Raw genomic sequence first — 20829 nt, 5'->3', positions numbered from 1 at the left:
GTTTTGGTAACATTAAGAGTGCAGTATTTTCAACTACGTGGAAAGCATGCAAGATCAAATTCTTTGGTATCAAATACTGTTTTGGTAACATTAAGAGTGCAACCGGGATTCCACTGTCAAATACAGAGGAGAGAGCAGATAGGTTGAAAGAGTACACTGAAGCCCTCTACGAGGGGGAAGACTAGTCTGATGTGATAGAAGAATAAACAGGAATTCATTTAGAAGAGATAGGGGATCCAGTATTAGAATCAGATTTTAAGAGAGCTTTGGAGGACTTAATGGCAACAAATCGACTATTCACTTTAGTGAGTACAATGCACGAGTCTGATGACATACCATCTGACTTTCGGAAAAATACCACCCACACACTTCTGAAGACTGGAAGAGCTGAAAAGTGCAAGAATAGGGTATTTGACTGTTTTAGGAAATCATCTTAAATGGTTAATTATGCCATTTTATGCTTGAAACATGTTTTTTTTCCTTCTGGAATTTCAGTATTCTTTTATAAAAATGGAAATGAAATTCGAATAATTTGAAAGCCCACTAAAATGCTCCTTTCGAGTCATGCGATATCTGTGACATCACCGGCTAGCTCGCTGCTTCTACTATCATAAAGGTAATTCACTGTGGTGTCTTGTTTTGGAATTTACATTTCAGAAAATGGATTACAAATGGCATGTAGTACCATGCTGTACAAATTCACCCATAAAAACTCTTGAAAAATTGTTTCCGAGTATTTCAGAGAATGAGAAGGTGCATAAAAATTGGTTGCACTGTACTGGCAAAATGCCACAACGCTGATGCTCTAGTTCTCTTACTTAGTTAAAAATGTCTTGTGCTCTAAAGTTAACATTAATTACACAGAAGGATGGTGTCAGTAGATGAAATTAAACTCTTATTAAAAATTATCACGATATCCATTTCTTTAATACTATTGGTAGCTCAGTTGGTAGTGCGGTGGACTGTTGGATATTAAAAGATGATATCCAGAAGTTCCCAGCTCAAAACTACATAGCAACAATATTTTAATTTATTTATAAAACAAAGTGACAGTACTTTCATATGAAAACTAAATCACAATTACAAAACTTCACTGCACCGATTAAAAAAAGAGTATTATTGTGTTTTCCTTAGCATTTACATGCGCTTAAATTTGCTATAGCTGTTTTACAAACGTCATGTTTAAAAAGATATTTTCTAGTTAATGTGACCACACACTTTTTACTTTATTAGAAACAATTTTTTATCTTTGTACAGTCGAGCTAGGATCCTTATTACATAAGGTGGAGTTAAGTCTACTTCAGACACTGACATGAGTTTACACTCACAAACAGCACAGCCCTTCCCTTTGTGTAACTTGCATGTTGCACAATCCTCATCTGTCCATTTCACAGACTAAGATTAATGTAAAGCTATATACAATACATCCCACCACGGAAACAACTGCTACAATGAGTTCGAGTTCTTGCTAATGCTCTTTTCATATTACATGTAAACTTTCAAAAATTTAAGACCCTTGCAGGATTGGAACCTATGTTCCCCTTATCTGTAGTTACATGCACTATCTGTTGCGCCACAGCGCCCATGCTCCATTTCTGTCTCTGCTGAGTATCTTGTATGGCAGAAATCAGTACTACGATTTGCCAAGAAAATTTTTATTGTGTTTTGGGTCGTATTTCATGACTGATAGTCGACAATTTAGATATAAGATACAGATCCATTTGCAAAAGTTCTTCAATTCCTTGGTTTTGAGTGGATGCAAGGATTTTGCAGGGTGCAGGGAAAATAACAATATCCATCCTTGTACATATTTCCGCTGTAATTAGTGGAGCATAAATGTACCAATTTTTGTAGGGTTTCCACTATCAGCACTCACAAAATTCCTTTGCATTGTTACTTAAAAGTTGTAAAGGCGTTTTCCAGCACTAAATACCTAAATTATTTGCAGAAAAAGTATGTAAAAAGCTACTAACTATGACTAACACTCCTGTAACACTCCATACCTTCAGCTTACTCGTAGTTTGTGATGTCACCAGAGCATCAGCCAATAAAAGAGCATTTTCTATCATGTGGCATAATCTTTATATTTAATGATTTTTTAAGCTTGGATTACAAAAAAATTAGATATATTTTGTAAGAATATAGACCGTAAAAGCAACTTGAATCTTATAGTCACTCTGAATAACAACAATCCGAGCCATATTTTTAACATAGGAAAATAGCCTTTTTATCAGACAATCTGCTTAACAGTTCATGCATCCAAGTTGCTAACAAGAACAATATACTGAAGAATGAAAAATAAAATTGAGGATGTGTTAGATGACGATCACCAGAGAGGCAATTCTGACCTTGTGACTGATAACAGAAGCATCACTAAAGTAAAATCAACACACATTCATAGGATTTGTCAACCTGGAAAAGTGTTCAACACTATAAAATGGTGAAAGATGTCCAAAATTCTGAGAAAAATAGGGGTAAGCTATAGTGAGACATGGGTAACATACAATATGTACAAGTGCCAAGAGGGAATAATAAAAGTGGACAACCAAACACGAAGGGCTCATATTAAAAAGGTTGTAAGATAGGGCTGTAGCCTTTTGCCCCTACTGTTCAATATATACATTGAAGAAGCAATGATGGAAATAAAAGAAAAGTTCAGAGGTGGAATTAAAATTCAAGGTGAAAGGATATCACTGATACGATTCACTAGTGATATTGCTATCCTTATTGAAAGTAAAAAAAAATTACATTACTTGCTAAATGGAATGAACAGTCTAATGAGTACAGAATATGGATTGAGAGTAAATTGAAGGAAGATGAAAGTAATGAGAAGTAGCAGAAGCCTAGGGAGGAAAGGAGTATGTGGAAAACACTGACAATGAGAAGGGATAGGCTGATAGGACACCTATGAAGACATCAGTGAATGACTTCCATAGTACTAGAGGAAGTTGTAGAGGGCAAAAACTGTAGAGGAAGACAGAGAATGGAATACATGCAGCAAATAATTGAGGACATTTGTTCCAAGTGCTACTCTGAGATGAAGAGGTTGGCACAGGAGACAAATTCATCAAACCTGTCAGAAGATTGACAACTAATAAAAAATAAAAATGAGCTCACCATCAATCATGTCTCCCTCCATTTCCACTTCTTCCTCCTCTGCCTGATATAGGAGCTACCCCACAGATAGCAACGAAAACACACAAAGTTACACTGCTACATGTTATTTATTTGTAATTATCTATCAGGTGACTGCAGATGCCACAACTAGGTTACTTACCTACATTGAATTCCACAATGTCTGCTGTGGAGATTACATCCCCATCCCCATCCTCCTCCTCCTCCTCCTCCTCCTCCTCAGCTACAACCATACACACAAAAGTGCGGGGAGGGGGTTTCACCTCTTCTTCAAATTGGGCTGTAACAAGATGAAAGAATCACTATCACAGTCTTTTGGACTACATACGTATGCGGATGAATAAACACATGGAATTGATAATAATTAAGGAGAAAGAGGGACTTACAGCAAATCCTGGGGCTCATCATAAGCTCAATGATAACGCCAATCACTGACTGAATCGTGGTGGTTATTGATGAGAGAGAGCGCCATGGATGGCCGGTTGGTTGGGGTAGGTTGAATACATCCCTATTGGACGAGGTGCCTTGAAATTACATGACTAGCTGCATGTGGGAGTGTTTCGTCTGCCAGAATACATCAAATGGACTTATATCCTGTAGCAGTACAACAGACCTTATTCACCAAATCTGAAATGATAATACTAAAAGACAATGCGTACATTGAATTCAATGAAATGAGAAGCGTGCAATCGGGATGCCAACATGTAGAGCGAGAATCTGCAGTTAGGGGCTGCTGCAATTGCTCCTACTTAACTCAGCATTAGAGCTACTTTTAACTGACAAGCACTCCATAACAAGTTAATTCACTCAATCAGAATGCCTGTAATTTACAGAAGCATTAAGAATAGTGTTGATGAACAGTGGAAATTGTATAATTCACAAGTTACGTAATCTGCTTACTTATATACTTCTACACACAGGAGTCTCAAATGTTTCAGTGCTGAATTTCCTCTAGTGTTGAAAATATGTATAGAACACACGGGGCCCCGCCAACTATTGACCACAGGGAGAAGCATCACTTTCACACATGGAGTAGCCAAATAAGAAACAATCAGCTCATAGCTGGTCTAGTCCACCAACAATGAGCCCAATGCTTTGCTCAAGGAAAACATTGTTTGTTTGGTGTCAGGTTATGGTAGAGGTGTCCACCTGTGATTCTTCACAGCTGACCAGAACAAATAGTCATCATTCTGCTGCTCCCCCACACAGCCAAGTGGTGGGTGTAATGCGGGCACCCGTGCTGATCATTAACTAAGACAGGGAAATGCATTCGCTTCTCTCTGCGTCTACTGCCAGCCCATCATTTGGTGAACAGTCCTCAGCCATCAAATTCGCCTGATTTGAATCCCAGTTATGCTGCTCTGGTTGAGAGATAGTTTCTGTGGTACGGTAGTTACAGCACCTGGAAATGCAGTGCACATTTCGTTTGGTTCCATATCACGTAGTGCCCCGACACTTGTGTTTCAGAACACTAGTTTGAGAAAGTCTTGGTGGAACACTAGACATCCGCTACCCCGTCACTGTGACCGATGAGGTTAACTGTAAAGGTCACCACTGTCAGATGGCTGTTTGGAAACAGTCCACAATGCTGCAAATTCTTCCAGTTTCCATAAGTTACAATGTCTTCTAAATTTTTGTGAATAAGAAACATAGCCTCTGTGTCTTACCATCCTGTGTGTTGAGGGAGCAGTACAGTTTACACCACATGATGCTCAGCTTTCTGTGAGAGCCAATGGATCAAAATGTGATCACCTGACACAGACGTCGAAGTTATAGTAGAAAAACGAAATGTACGGTGGAGTACAAAGCTGTAGTCATACACTGCTTGGAGGTGTTACAGCTGAAAAACAATGTATTACACTGCTCATGAAAGAACAACACAGGAACTCTCTGTTGTGATTGGTAGTCTGTTGGATACGGCCTTCCTCCAGTGCAGGCGACAAAACTTTACTCAGGTCTGTGTGCAAACAACTTCGACCACTGGTCACCTTCTCCAATGGAGCAATACGTGTATACGTAATAAGCTCAACATCAACACGCACATGGTATTTGTTTTTCGATATATCAGAAGAGAAAAACTTGGTAAAGTCTTATAGTAGCTTTTATTACAAGGAGAGATATGACAGGCTGAAGTTTGGATGCAGATAGTTCACAGGTTTTTATCTATTCTTGATGTTACAAATAATGTGATGAGTGCTCTTGAATGTAATAAATGACTGTGTAGATACTGATCTGTATCAGTATTTCATATGTCTGAAATGAATGTAATGACCTAATGCATAACAATTTGTAATCTGAACATGAAGAATGCTCTCAAAGTACAACGATTTTGCTAAGTAATAGAAATCGCCTGTATCTGTTCTTATGGAATCATGACTGCTTTTAGTATTATCATCACGATTGCCTGTTTAAAAAAAGGTGTTATCGCAAGTCTCATGTTATTTCATATTTCATAACCTCTAATTATAAAGAAGACACAACTTGAATTACAGCTCATTGTGGAACCTAGAAATGATAGTGTTATTCCTGACATGTTAGTAAAATTATGTCAAACAGGCTGTTCTGGAATGACCAAATTGCTTACAAAACTACAACACAAGAATCTGTTGCTATTGCTAATGATTTTCTGCCTGATGACAGAAACTTTACACACAGCTCGGCAGATGTGAGTTATGGACCAAAAAGTGTCAGATTTCATCACGCATACGGTATTTGCTTACGAAGTATTGGAGGAATCTTGTACGGTTCTCTGCTAGGTGACTTTAGGAGGCTCTAGTACAAGACAGAATCTCACGATTTGTTTTGTAAACACAAGTGCGATATAGCATCACATTGGTCAAATGGGACCTGTCATACTGTACAAAACAACACTGTCCTCTTGAATTACAGTTTTTTGTTGTTGCTGAATGTAAAATGATTGTGTTTTACAAAGCTGCAAGCAAATGGCATGAAAGGTTGCATTCTGCAATATTAGTTTACGTGTGTGAAATGTTTGTAATACACCCGTGCATAACAATTTACTTACAGACACTGATTTGAATGAGAGGGATGCTCTCAAGGTATGTAATTTGTCCGTTAAGCGGAAATAAATTGCTTAATATAATGGAAGGAAACATTCCACGTGGGAAAAATTATATATAAAAAAAACAAAGATGAGGTGACTTACCGAACAAAAGCGCTGGCAGGTCGATAGACACACAAACAAACACAAACATACACACAAAATTCAAGCTTTCGCAACAAACTGTTGCCTCATCAGGAAAGAGGGAAGGAGAGGGGAAGACGAAAGGAAGTGGGTTTTAAAGGAGAGGGTAAGGAGTCATTCCAATCCCGGGAGCGGAAAGACTTACCTTAGGGGGAAAAAAGGACAGGTATACACTTGCACACACGCACATATCCATCCACACATACAGACACAAGCAGACATATTTAAATATGTCTGCTTGTGTCTGTATGTGTGGATGGATATGTGCGTGTGTGCAAGTGTATACCTGTCCTTTTTTCCCCCTAAGGTAAGTCTTTCCGCTCCCGGGATTGGAATGACTCCTTACCCTCTCCTTTAAAACCCACTTCCTTTCGTCTTCCCCTCTCCTTCCCTCTTTCCTGATGAGGCAACAGTTTGTTGCGAAAGCTTGAATTTTGTGTGTATGTTTGTGTTTGTTTGTGTGTCTATCGACCTGCCAGCGCTTTTGTCCGGTAAGTCACCTCATCTTTGTTTTTTTTATATATAATAAATTGCTTAACATAGACTTTTTTCTTCAGAGTTTAAATTCTCTCTTTTTCTTTACTCTGATGGTGGTTCCAAAATAACGAGGACATTCTGCAGTGATTGGTAGCTTTTGCAGCTAAAAAGTAGTAGTATCTTTCCCTTTTTTCCGATTTTATGCAGGGTGGAGATGTGTTGCAGATGTGTAGCCCGACCTCTGCAGTTCGTAATCTGTAATTGGCGACATTTCTGTAGTTTTTTTCCACTTCATTGGATGTTGCAAAATAATGGGGTGCAGGGGGAGAGGGAGATGCAAATTGTATCCTTCAGTTGAATGTAGAAACTACTCAGTTTTTGTTAATAAAAGTAAAACAAAATGGACTGCACCTATTTCGTGGAAAGATGGCATTTATTATTGTCAGGATTGTGTTTTCTTTTTCTTAATAGATGATCACTTATAGGAGGTATGTTGACATTAAATGAAAGTGTTCTCTGCGCAGATTGCCATGCAATTGTGGGTGGGAGACAGGCTGAGTGTGTCGTCACCCAAGGCAGCTGGGGGCTGTGCAGCGTGGCTGCATTTTATACAAACAATTTGCTCTCAGGGTGGCCGTCATTTATCTTGCTTTGTTCAGTGGTCATTATGGCCTTTTGTGTATGCTGGTATCGTTAAAACAGAGTGGCTGGTAGGACCATGCAGCCATGCGCACACCGAGGACGGATGAGGATGGGGAGGTCAACATAGGTGCCACACAGAAGTGGTAGCAGCTGGCGATTTGAAAAAGGCTGTAGCCCCACCCATGGTGAGGAGAGGGATGAGTGGCTTTTAAGTTCAATCATTGGGACAACGATTTTCCTTAGGCCACAGTATATGTGTCGCATTATGACTCCCCCCCCCACGACTATTTCAGTGTGTAATTTGAACAATGAAGCATTTCCTATCAGTTGTGGTAGAGTGTTGACTTTACTGAATTCCAATTACCTGAGCTGCAGGGTGATTGTCAAGCAATGCAGCGCAAGGCATCTGTAGGGAACTCTGACATCAAACAGCAATACATACAGTTCTCAGCTGCATGTTTACAGGTAATACACTTAATAAACTCCTTTCTGCCCAAGACCATCATCTCGTCAGTTGAAGATATTTCCCGCCAAAAAATAAAGGTAGTATCTTCCACTCCGGCCTTTTCCCCACCAACTTCTAGGTGAAGGACAGAGTCAGAGTATGTCTGCCACTAGTTTCGAGTGCTACTGCGAAATTTTTTCCCAGCAGGATAACACCAGTTGTATGGTATCTTCAATTTTTGAGCTGTATTGCAATTTTAGGCACTCCTTGTGTAACATTACGCATATAGTTGTGTAATTAGGAGTGTTCTTATGATTCATTACATAGTTAAGACCGATCTTTACCCAACCGAAGTAAATAATGTACACTAACCTAACCTTCCTCTCCTACATCTGGACAGTTTCCATGTGTTTGGGGGATTCACTTTGGCATTCCATCCAGAAGTATCAGAGTTCAAGTCCTGGAAAGCTCACTGCCATTGTTAATTTTCTGACAGTTCCTGAGTGGAAGGTGTAGTGGGACATCAGACCATCCTGGGATAATGAAATACCAACCAAAATTCTAAATTCCCACCAAAATTCGAAATTCTCACTGATAGGGTACGTGGGGGAGGAGGTGGTGGAGAAAGAGGTGGAGGGGGATGGGAAGGAGGGAGGGTTGGGAGCGATAGCGGCCGGGGCCCCATGTGCCGGTTGGAGAAAACACAACATGTCATCTGGGGAAGGGGTGGTAATTAATTGGTCAATTTAATTAATTTGCATATGAATTTGATATCAAAAGTTTCCTCATGCTGCCATCATCCCATTATTTATATCAACAGAATTGTTAGATGTACAATGCATAGATATTAAACCAAAATGAAAAATGCTCTTATTGCAGCACTAAGAAATGTCCTGGGCACATTTAGCAATGTGAAAGAATAACATACAGAAAAATGGAAAAGAATATTGAGGATATGTTAGACGAGGATCATTTTGGCTTTAGGAAAGGTAAAGGCACAAGAAAGGTGGTTGACAATGCAAGCAAGACTAAAGAAAAATCAAGACAGATTCATAGGATCTGTTGACCTGAAGAAAGTGTTTCACACTGTAAAATGGTGCAAGATGTTCGAAATTCTGAGAAAAATAGGGGTAAGCTACAGGGAAAGATGAGGAATATACAATGCATATGAGAACCAAGAGGAACAATAAGAGTGGAAGACCAAATACGAAGTGCTCGGATTAAAAAGAGTGTAAGACAAGGATGTAGTCTCTCACCCCTACTGTTCAATCTATACATCGAGGAAGCAATCACAGAAATAAAAGAAAAGTTCAGGGGTGGAATTAAAATTCAGGTGAAAGGATATCAATGATAAGATTCGCTGATGACATTGCTACCCTCAGTGAAAGTGAACAATAATTACAGGATTTGCTTAATGGAAAGAACAGGCTAATGAGTTTGAAAATCAGGTAAGGAATGAAAAATGTTGAAAATCAGGTAAGGAATGAGGAGGTTCTCCACAGAATGGACGAGGAATGGAATATGTGGGAAACAGTGACAAGAAGAAGGGGCAGGATGGCAGGACATCAGTTAAGACATCAAGGGATAACTTCCATGGTACTAGATGGAGCTGTAGAGGGTAAAAATTATAGAGGAAGACAGACTGGAATAAACATAAAAAAGGCTAATGAAAGAGTAAGGGATATGTATCAAAGAAACACAGGTATTACCTACCCCTGCCCCTAACTTGCCGACCTTTCACTTTATGGTACTCAATGCAAGTAAAACCAAAGCCAAAGGAGGTATAACGGAGCATCACTCACACCATTTCTCCTAACAGGATTGCAGCCATATGGAAGTTAATTTGGTGAAGAGTGTGAGAGATGTGGTGTGTTTTAGCAATGCTTATCAAATATTGTTTGGCTCATAAGCACATTTGCCCTAACAGTCTACAGTCAAACGAAATCTTAAATTTTAGTGTGAAATATATAATTTGTGTCTATCTAATTACTGAGTAGTAATATTACAGATTTTTTTAGGATTAAAAATTGTACTTAAGTATATAATAAGTGACTAAATGTTGCAGAAAATATACCCAGGATATTACAATAAAAAAACCGTATATTGATTTCTTTTATTTGTGAAGAAAAGAATTTTATTTACGGGTAATGAATTTTATTTATGTGTAATGTACCCCCATGTTCCTTTCTAATTCACAAATGCCATTCTTGCTATCAGTTTTTCAGCTGCTGCACCCTCATCATAGGCCTATTATCAATTTCAAAATATCACAACGACTGTCAATAAAGGTAAGGAGTACGCAAAGTAATGAAGTTGTGTATAAACACTAGTGTATGTGAGTACAGGGCATGAGCCGTGCTTTGGTAGCTCAGTTGGTAGAGCACTTGCCCGCGAAAGGCAAAGGTCCCGAGTTCGAGTCTTGGTCGGGCACACAGTTTTAATCTGCCAGGAAGTTTCATATCAGCGCACACTCCGCTGCAGAGTGAAAATCTCATTCTGGACTAGTGTATGCGTTTTTCCTCCTTGAATTCTGGTCAGACTACTTCTACATCTGTCGATGACTCCCCATCTGATAACCTGCTGTATCCTCCCTATCAAAAAAACCATCAATTCACACAAATTTCATTCCTTACCCCATATGATAATACTTTCACGATGTATGTAGATGAGGTACCAAGTCAAATGCTTTTTGGAAATCTAGAACTATCTCATGTGGCTGACTGCCTCGATCCAAGGCTTTCAGTATACCATATGAGAAATATACAATTTAGGTTTCACACAATTAATGTTTTCGGAATCTACGAGGGCCGTTCAGAAAGTAACCTCCGGTTGATTTAAAAAAATACACCAAGTTAAATAAAAATATTTTAATATATACATCTTACAACTACATCTTCGCACTATTTTTCTACATAGTCTCCATAGCGATTGAGGCACTTATCGTATCTCTTCACAAGCTTTGAAATTCCTTCTGCATAAAAATCACCCGCTTGTGCCTGGAGCCAGCCTGTGACCGCATCTTTGAGCTCTTCGTCGTCATCAAACCGCTGTGACCCGAGCCATTTCTTCAAATGCATGAAGAGGTGATAATCACTTGGCGCCAGGTCTGGGCTGTAAGGTGGATGGTTGATAACGTCCCACTTGAAGGACTCAAGAAGGGCCGTTGTTCTGCTAGCAGAGTGAGGACGGGCGTTATTGTGCAAAAAAACGATACCGTAAGTCAGCATACCACGGCGTTTGTTCTGTATAGCCCGTCGTAACTTTTTTATTGTTTCACAGTACACGTCTTGATTAATGGTCGTACCACGTTCCATGAATTCAACCAACAACACCCCTTTGGCATCCCAAAACACCGTTGCCATCAGTTTTCTGGCAGAAAAATCTTGCGAGGCTTTTCTTGGTTTGGTAGGCGAATTTGAATGTGCCCACATCTTTGATTGTTCTTTTGTCTCAGGGTTCACGTACTTAATCCAGGTTTCGTCACCGGTCACGATTCTGTTTAACAATGGCTCTCCTTCGTCCTCATAACGTGACAGAAAGTCTAATGCAGAGGCCATTCTTTGAGTTTTGTGGTGGTCGGTAAGAATTTTGGGCACCCATCGTGCACAGAACTTACGGTAACCCAATCTTGCTGTCACTATCTCGTACAAGAGAGTCTTAGAAAGCTGTGGAAAACCAGTAGACAACTCCGACATTGAGAAACGTCGATTTTCACGAACTTTTGCATCAACTGTCTGAACGAGTTCGTCAGTCACCAATGATGGTCTACCACTCCTCTCTTCATCATGAACGTTTTCTCGTCCACTTTTAAATAAACGTACCCATTCACGGACAACTCCTTCACTCCGTACACGGCACAAAGCTCACGATGAATAGCTGCTGCAGAATATCCTTTGGCTGTAAAAAACCTTATGACAGCACGCACTTCACATTTGGCGGGGTTTTCTATTGCAGCACGCATTTCAAACTGCCACAAAAACTAAACTAGCGCAGGTACGACGTTCACTCGACCACGGCTTGATGCCGACTGACCTGTTGAGTGCGTGAATGCACAGATGGCGTCGCTACTCCCCCCACAACCCGCACTGTGACCAATCGGAGGTTACTTTCTGAACCGCCCTCGTATGTTAGATGGCATGGAGGAGGACATTCTGTTCAAGATAATTATGTTTAACATCAGAACATGTGCTAAGAGTCTATAACAAACTGATGTCAAGGATATTGAACGGTAGTTTTGTGGCTCACTTCCACTATCCTTCTTGTAAATGGATGCGGTTTGTGCTTTCTTCCAGGTACTAGATGCAGTTTCTTGTTCAAAGGCCCTACCGAGTGAGGTGGTGCAGGGGTCACACTGGACTCGCATTCAGGAGGACGAAGGTTGAATCCTGTGTCCAGCCATCCTGATTTAGATTTTCCATGATTTCCCTAGATCACTTCTGGCAAATGCTGATTTCCTTACCAATCCTTCCCTAATCCGAGCTTGTGCTCCATCTCTAATGACCTCGTTGTTGACAGGACATTAAACACTAATTTCCTCCTCCTCCTCCTCAAAGACTCTACAATAGATTATAGTTAAAAGAAGGGCTGACAGCCACAAATTCAGTGATCTTCCGGGCAAACCAGAGAGACAGATGGTAAATTGCACCTACCTAACTTACATAGTGATGAGGCGAGCCAAGTACGAATGAGTACATGGCGATCAATGTGGAAGAAATACGACATGGGTGGCAGACACATTTGCTACCATGATACGGTAGTGAAGGATGTTGTTTCACAATTCTGGTCAACTCGAGTACAGTACCATTGTCAACAAGAGTTAATTACTCCCAATGCCAGATTCCACACTTTGTCAAAATTAAAATCATCATCACAATAACTTAACTCACTCATCAAATTTATTTCAATATCTTCCCTGAAAAATGAATCCCAGAAGGATGAAACAGATGTTGAAATCAGCATGTTCTTGCTCCACTGCATAGCTTGCTCAGTACAGTGCACGGCAGACTTCATTCTTGAACTATACATAAAGTAAGTCACAAATACAAAAGAGAATTTTATATATGCCAGCCTTCTGTAGAATCCAGTCCTCCTTCACAGAGCCAAGTAGTGTGGCTATCTTTGGTATTGCCAGAAAAAATAGGCTTGACTATGTTTAGAGAGGATACAAACTATTTTAGAAGACAGATTCCCTGTGACCAATAGAAAGGCCGCGGACATCAGCCTTTCCTCTTCAGCCTCTTGAGGTGAGACATTGACCTTCCGTTTTAATTGCAAAGCCTTGTGGATCTTCCACAGTGGACAGGCACTATCTTCACTGACTTTTTTTGAGGTATTCGAGTTCTTCCTGTAGACAGCCCTCACCAGTAATCAAATCAAATGTGCACTGTGTTCAAGTGTAATGGAGTCTGCACTAGAAGATGAAAACTTTCTGCTATATGGTAAAGATCTGTATTACTAAATGCAGGAGCACTGTGTCCCAGGGTGCTGCTGGTTTTATGGTGAACCAAGGCACCCAAGAAAAAGAAGCATTCATCCTTTTCCAGCCACATAATGGATCTAGATCCTCCCATGAATGTAATTCGGATAGTCAAAAAGAACTGATGATGTTTCTCCTCACAGTGAGGCCACTCTACAACAGTGTCAACTGTGTACCTTCAACAGATGCAGAGTCCAACATCTGCTCCTCAGGATCTTCATGAAGATTCAAAGTTTTAGCAGAAGTTTGTGTGACTAATTTTGAAATGGACATGCTGCATGCTTCCGATGGTACAGGATTACACGGCTGAGCAGGTCACAGCAGATCACGAGTGTGAACATTATTGGAACTAGTCTCTAGCATTCAGTATTCCACGAGCCAAAATGTTATGACCACCTGTTTAATAATAGTGTGTTGTTCCACCTTTGAAACACAGTACAATAGGGATTCTACAATGCATGGATTCTACAAGTCCTTGATATGATTCCAGAAGTATGTGGCACCAGATGTCTATGCACAGGTCAAGCAATTCCCACAGTATTACAGGATGGCGGTTAATGGACAAGAAGCTGGCACCCCATACGTGTTCCAGTGTGTACAGATCAGGAACTTTTGCTGGCCAAGACATCAATGTGAATTCACTACAATGCCCCTCAAACTGATCTTGCAACACGAACAGTTACCCTGCAGAAAGATGTCATGACCACAGGGGCAGATTTCAAGCATGAAGTGAGACATGTGGTCTGCAATAATGTTCACATCATTCACTGCTATCATGATACTTTCAATTACCACTACAGATCTCGTGGAAGCCCAGCTTAGTGTACCCCATACCATAATTCTGCCTTCACCAGCCTGTATCTGTTGTGTGGTGCATGTTTTGTGCAGCCATTCGCCTGGATGACGGCATTTAAGGACCAAACTATCGATCTGGTGTGACAAGAAATGCGATTCATTTGACAGGTGACATTTCTATTGATCCATGGTGGAAACTCAGCGATACTGTGCCCACTGCAATCATAAATGACAATGTTGTTGGGTCAACACACAAACACACAGGGGTCATGTGATGTGAAGCTCCATGTCCAACAATGACCTTTGAACGGTGTGCTCCAAAACACTTGCACCTGCAACAGACTTGTACCTGCAACAGAATTGTGCCTGCAACAAAATTGTACTCTGTTGTCCACAGATTGCTGCCTATCCTGGATTACACAGTGGGGGAACCTCCGACCTCTATGTTTTGTGATGAGATGTGGTTGTCCAATATCATTGGGTCTACTTGTTATTTCATATCCTTCAACCACTTTTCATAGTGCTCACAGCAGCATTTTGCCAACAGATGATCAATTATGCCATTTCAGAGATTCTCGTTTCCAGCCGCAATGCCACAACAATGTGCCCTTTGTCAAAACTGCTTATACCTGTGGATTTACGCATTTGCGGCCTGTATCTTTTCTACAATGACTGCCCATTCATCTCTCTTCTGCTTACATTCTTTCCTTACTGCATCATGCAAACAACACCATCAGGAGGCATTCAACCTCCCAGTGGGCAGTGGCCATAATGTTTTGACTCATCAGTATATGTCTAGCCTTACATTCTGGTGGACCATTTCATCAAACATGAAGCTCCGAAACAACCCATGCACAAAATGAAAAAGAAAAGACACAAACAACTGCACATTACCTTTCTTGTTCGCTGTCACTACCTACTGATTCCACTTCATGCTTGACCACCTGAAACAAGGATTAAGCATCTATAATGATAATGATAATAATAATAATAATAATAATAATAATATCATCATCATCAAGAACAACAGTAATATACAGTGATATATATGTGATGCCTTGTAAGAGCAGAGAGGAAGCGAACTAGTCTACAGGCAGAAGAGACATACTGCGAAAACACTCATGACCAACTTATAGCAAGCGGCAAAGTGGTCAGTGTCTGATCACCAGAGGTATGGGTGGTTTTCTTATTCTGGAACTAACAATACAGCCCTAAAAACTGGACTTCGATCCCATACTTGGGATCATCAAGTATTATGAGGAGTGGCAGCAAACAGACTTTTACAACAGTGGTGACGTATCCACTACTGTCAAGAATACCACAACCAGAGCTTTGGATCCTGGAGCATTTGGACTGACACACAAACACAGTGAGTCCAGAATCCACTAGCCAACTTCAAACAAACACCAAAATCTTTTTCAGCACACTAAATACAAATAGACTTATGAGTAGGATTGTTGCATGAACTAGAACAAACCCTAAATGGAAAAAAAATACAAATACTGGCACTCTAAGAAACAAGACTGACTGGCCAATGGATTTTGGGAACCACAGACTTTTCAAAAGTAAAGCAGATAATTGAATACTGAAAAACACACCATTTTTATGGGCCACTTTTGCAGTCGAGAAAGACACACTCACCTACACAACAAACTTAATGCCTGTAAAATAGACTAATGACAATAACTCTGAAGTATGGAAATAAAACACGTTAATCAGTGAATACATACCAATCTATGTTGAAAATAGAACCAATAGTGAAAAGGTAGACAAAGCATGGGAAATGTTACTAGAAACAATATCTAAAATTCCACAAAATCAGGTCAGAATCTTACTAAGTGATATCAAAGCTCAGCTAGGCAAAAGAAGAAAGCACAGGAAAACAACCGGAAAATTCCCAGCACATAAATGGATCAACCAAAATGCACAAAGATTAGTTGAAATATGTACGATATTCAACCTTCAAATTGTATCAAAACCCTTCAAAAAGAAACCATCAAAACACGTGACCTGGAGATCACTGAACACACTTATCGCTAAATTCCAAATTGACCATGTAGCAGTCTCTTACTGAAACCATAGAGAAATTATGAATGTCCATGTCAGAAACAGTGCAAATATAGACTATTAACTGACAAGAATACAACTATATTTAAAGCCTCAGAGGTTCACGAAAAAGAAGACATAGATCCCCAAATTTGAAATTAGTAGAATCTATCCACTTCTTACGGAAGAAATAGAGAAAAAGCAGTCAAACAATTGGCAATCACTCATAAGAAAACTGATAAAAACCACACATACTTCAATTCCTCTACAGAAAAGGAAAATGCACCCTTCATGGAATGAAGAATGTGAATATGCACTTCAATTTCGACAGTATGCTTACAACAACTGGACTGGCAATAAGACAGGAAACAACTACAAAACATTATTGATAGTGATGGAAGGTACTGTGAAATTAATCAGAAAGGCAAAAGAAAATACGAAAACAGGCAGATAGTTGAAATGAAGAGAGACTTTGAAAAAAGCAGCACATGAAATTTCTGTGAGAACTTCATAGGATATCAACCATAAAGTCTCTGCTACAAGAAAGAAAATGGGTGATTGGATCTACTGGATCTAGAGAATCAAGAAAAGTCTAAGGAACTTGCCAGGTATGCCAAAGAATTAGTTAACTGCCCAGAATCCACACAAATATATACTTGTGTACTCAGTGCAAGCTGCTTCATCTCTGAATAACTAGTGCAACCTCCATCCTTCTCAATCTGCTTTCTGTATTTATCCCTTGGTCTCCTCCTACAATTCTTACACCCCCCCCCCCCCTCCAACACACTTCCCTCCATTAACCAAAGTGACGATTCCTTGATGCCTCATGATGTGCCCTATCAACCGATTCCTGTTCTTAGCCAAGTCGAGTCATAAATTTCTTTTACCCATGTTTTGAGTCAGTAGCTCTTCATCAGTTACTCAATCTACCTATCTAATCTTCAGATTTTTTCTGTAGCACCACATTTAGCTTCTATTCTGTTCCTGCTTGAACTGCTTATAATACAAGTTTCACATTCATACAATATTGCACTCCAGACCAATAACTTCAGATAAGACTTCTTAACACTTGTAGACATTAACAAATTCCACTTTTACAGAAAATTTTGTCTCGGCATGGCGTCTCCGTTTTATATCTTCTCCTCATTACTTTTGCCATTGTCAGTTTTTTGTGGCCCAAACACCAAAACTCATCAATGTGTAATTTCTTAATCTAATTCCCTCATCATCACCTGATTTAATTCAACTACATTCCATTGCCTCTGTCTTACTGTTGTTGTTCATCAGACAACCTCTTCTCAACACACTATCCATTCTGTTCAACTCTACTTCCAGGTCCTTTGGTGTATGTGAAAGAATTACAGTGTGAGTGTGACAAATCTCATAGTTTTTAATTCTTCTCCGTTAACTCTAATTCCCTTTCCAAATATCTCCTCGGTTTTCTTTGCTAGAGTTAGGTAGCAACCCTATCTCACTCCCTCTCCACTATGCTCCCTTCCCACGTCCTTCAATACTTATAACTGTTGTTTGGTCTCTATGTAAATTGTAAATAACCTTTCATACGCTGTATTTTATCCATGCCAGCTTCTGAATTTTCAAAGGGTGTATTCCACTCAACATTGGACAAAGTTTTCTGTAAAATCTACAAATGCTATAAATGTATAAGTGGCAGTCAAATGAAAACAAGACAGATGGAAAAGAAACGCAAGAAAATTGTTTATTATTTCTAAAGTAACCACCTTAACTGTTAATACATTTATCCCATTGTGAGACAAGATGGAATTTATGGAAAAATGTTTTTTGTTGCCTAGGAAACAACGATTGTACCCAGGTGTCCTCTTTGTCCAAAGCAAATCAGTGGCCACAAATGTCTTACTTCAGGGCTCCAAAAATATGGGAATGTATGCGGAGATATCAATACTGTGTGGAGGATGTGTAAAGGCTTCCTGGCATGACCACATGTTTCACAGCTTGTTTTGACTACACTGCACAAGCTCCGCTGGAAAGCCATAACACACGACATCCTTTACACAGTCCTGATCTCTCCACATGCAATTTCCATATTTTTGAAGTCCTGAAGAAAGACATTCATGGCCTTCAATTTTCTTCAGATGATGAGATGCATGCCTTGGTTCACTCATGGTTCTGTACGCAAGTGCAAAAATTTTTTCACGAAGGCACTGACCATCTTGTCTCACAATAGGATAAATGTAAAAGGGTTATTTTTAATGTAAGAACCGATTTGTAATGGAGTAAGAGAAAATTTATTTACAAATGTAAATTGTTTCATAAACTACGATATGCAAATTTTTCAATTTTTAACATAGTCACCTTGAAAATTTTAACACTTCTCAGGTCGTGGACCAGCTTTCGGACCCCAGCATTAAAGAACTCTGCAACCTAACCATGAGACCAGTTAGTGCCAGTTACTTTCAGCATGTCATCATGTTCCAATTGCTTTTCATGTTGGATCATCAGCCGCAATGTGACTCAAGAATGCATCACCATCCTTGTCACAGCACTCCAAAGTGGACAAAGAATGTTCCATTCGCTTTGTTGTGTGTTCTTCTGTTGACATTTTCGGCACCCATCTTGCACACATTTGTTTGTAGTGAAATTTGTCAGTAACAGTGTGATACACTACTAATCTTGAAATTTGTTGATATGTCTGATGCAGTTTGTCAATAGTGAAGCTGTCTGTTCTGGTGGACTACCTCATCAACTTTTTGTGTCAAGTCTTTATTCATAACAGTGGGCCGTCCAGAGCAATCCTCACTATGAACATTTTTCTTCCCTCATTAAACACCTACACCATTTATACACATTTCCACCAGCGCCATAAACTTCAATCAGCTGCTAGTGAATTTCAGCAGGACGGATTTGTTTTGCATTTAAAAACTGAATAACCAAGCACACTTCACATTCGGCAGGATTACTGATTGACATGGTGACAAAGGAAGCAGTTTAACCATGCAACTAACACTGGCAGAAATGTGAAACGTATTGGCAGCATAGTGAGAGACTGGCCAAGAATGGCTGACTGGGAATGGCTGTCATGTGACACGATGCGTGCACAAAATGAGCTGTCAGCTCTGACTTTAAAATGACCCTCGTATTAAGTTATAGTGATTACTCTCGAAATAATAAACAGTTTACTTACATTATTTCTATCGGTCTCTTTTTTAATTTGATGCCCTTTATAGCTTTGCCTTTCTTTAATCTATCTTCTAAGATAGGTCTTAGGGTTAGTACCCATTTGTGTGTTTCTATACTTCTCTTGAACCCAAACTGATCATCCCTGAGGTCGGGTTCCACCAGTTTTTCCAATCTTCCGTAAATAATTTGTATCAGTATTTCACAACTTAGATTGATTAAACTGATAGTCTGGTAATATTCACACCTGTCAACCACTGCCTTCTTTGGAATTTGAACTATCACACACTTCTCACCTATCTCGTATATGTTGCAAAGAAGGTGGAATAGTTTTGTCATGCAGGGCTTTCAAAGGTTCTCAATAATACTAGGGAATGTTGTCTACTCCAGGGGTCTTGTTTCCACTTAGGTCTTGCAATGTTCCATCATAATGTTACTGCAATATCCATATCTCCCATCTCCACTTCATCTACTTCTTCTTCTCTTTCTATAATACTGCCCTCAGTTCCCTTGTATGAACTTCCATTTTCTGCAGAGATCTCTTTAATTTCCTATATGCTGCATCTATCTTTGCTGTAGATATGTAAATTTTTACAGTCTTTCATTTAGCTATTCTTGCTTAATCGCTTGCACTTTCTGTCAATCTCATGTTTTAGACACGTGTAATCCCTTTCACCTGTTTCATATGCTGCATCTTTATATTTTTCTCTTTCCCCAATTTCTTTTTCTCCTGTGTTATCCGGAGATCTCTACTGCGACTTGGCTTTGTACCTAGTCAACCATCTTCTGCCTTCATTACTACTTCTCTCAAAGCTGCCTATTTGTCTTTTATTATCTTCCTTTCCTATGTATCTCGAAAGAAAATACAGTTATGCAAACAATTCTCTTTTTTATCACCATTGTAGACCAGTGAAGATGCCATTTACCACTATTTGAAACATGTTTTGCAACACAAATACCGGTAGCAAAAATTCAGCTGCGAAACAGTAAGTTAATACTTATCCGCAAGATAACAGCTTCTCCAACAGCAGAGGTAATCGATCACACACAAATTTGTAATAAACAGCACCTGTTAATTTGTCTGGTAAAGTATCTGTCACTAACAATTCCTCCCCATACACTGATACTAAAGTGAACCTGGTACCTTGCTTCTACAATCACTCAAAGATTTGCAGATGCCCACACACGATTAATGTGGCAATTTATCATCTCAATGAAAGTGATTCTCTTCTCATCCATATATAAAATGCAAGCTGTGAACTGTGGCCTGGCGTGGTGGTCTTGAGGCCTGAGAGCTTGCACAGGACATTCATGCAAAACTGACCATGCAAGAGCATGGTTTCAATTGTACACACACTTGCCTCGGCATCATTTTCTCCTAATCAAAACATTTGCTCCTCCAAATCTGGTGTGTAAACTGAGAGGAGACTACAGCAATTCCTTATCCTTACTGAA

General features: G+C 39.6%; 1 protein-coding gene across 6 annotated transcripts in view; it reads right to left on the bottom strand.

Moving 5' to 3' along the window:
- The window catches only part of LOC124717077 (zinc finger protein 813-like), a 118713-nt gene that overhangs the window by 15566 nt on the left and 82318 nt on the right, over nucleotides 1–20829 (bottom strand). For 4 of the 6 annotated variants that reach the window (XM_047243761.1, XM_047243762.1, XM_047243763.1 and 1 more), the window contains exon 6: nucleotides 15070–15119. In XM_047243761.1, coding sequence (XP_047099717.1) covers nucleotides 15070–15119 — 50 coding nt within the window. Of the gene's footprint in view, nucleotides 1–3277; nucleotides 3416–3521; nucleotides 3644–15069; nucleotides 15120–20829 lie in introns of all 6 variants that reach the window. The other 2 variants (XM_047243766.1, XM_047243765.1) reach the window with 1 other exon arrangement.

The sequence above is a fragment of the Schistocerca piceifrons genome, chromosome 9 (assembly GCF_021461385.2).
Source record: "Schistocerca piceifrons isolate TAMUIC-IGC-003096 chromosome 9, iqSchPice1.1, whole genome shotgun sequence".
Lineage (NCBI taxonomy): Eukaryota > Metazoa > Arthropoda > Insecta > Orthoptera > Acrididae > Schistocerca > Schistocerca piceifrons.
This window is presented reverse-complemented; position numbering and strand designations above follow the sequence as displayed.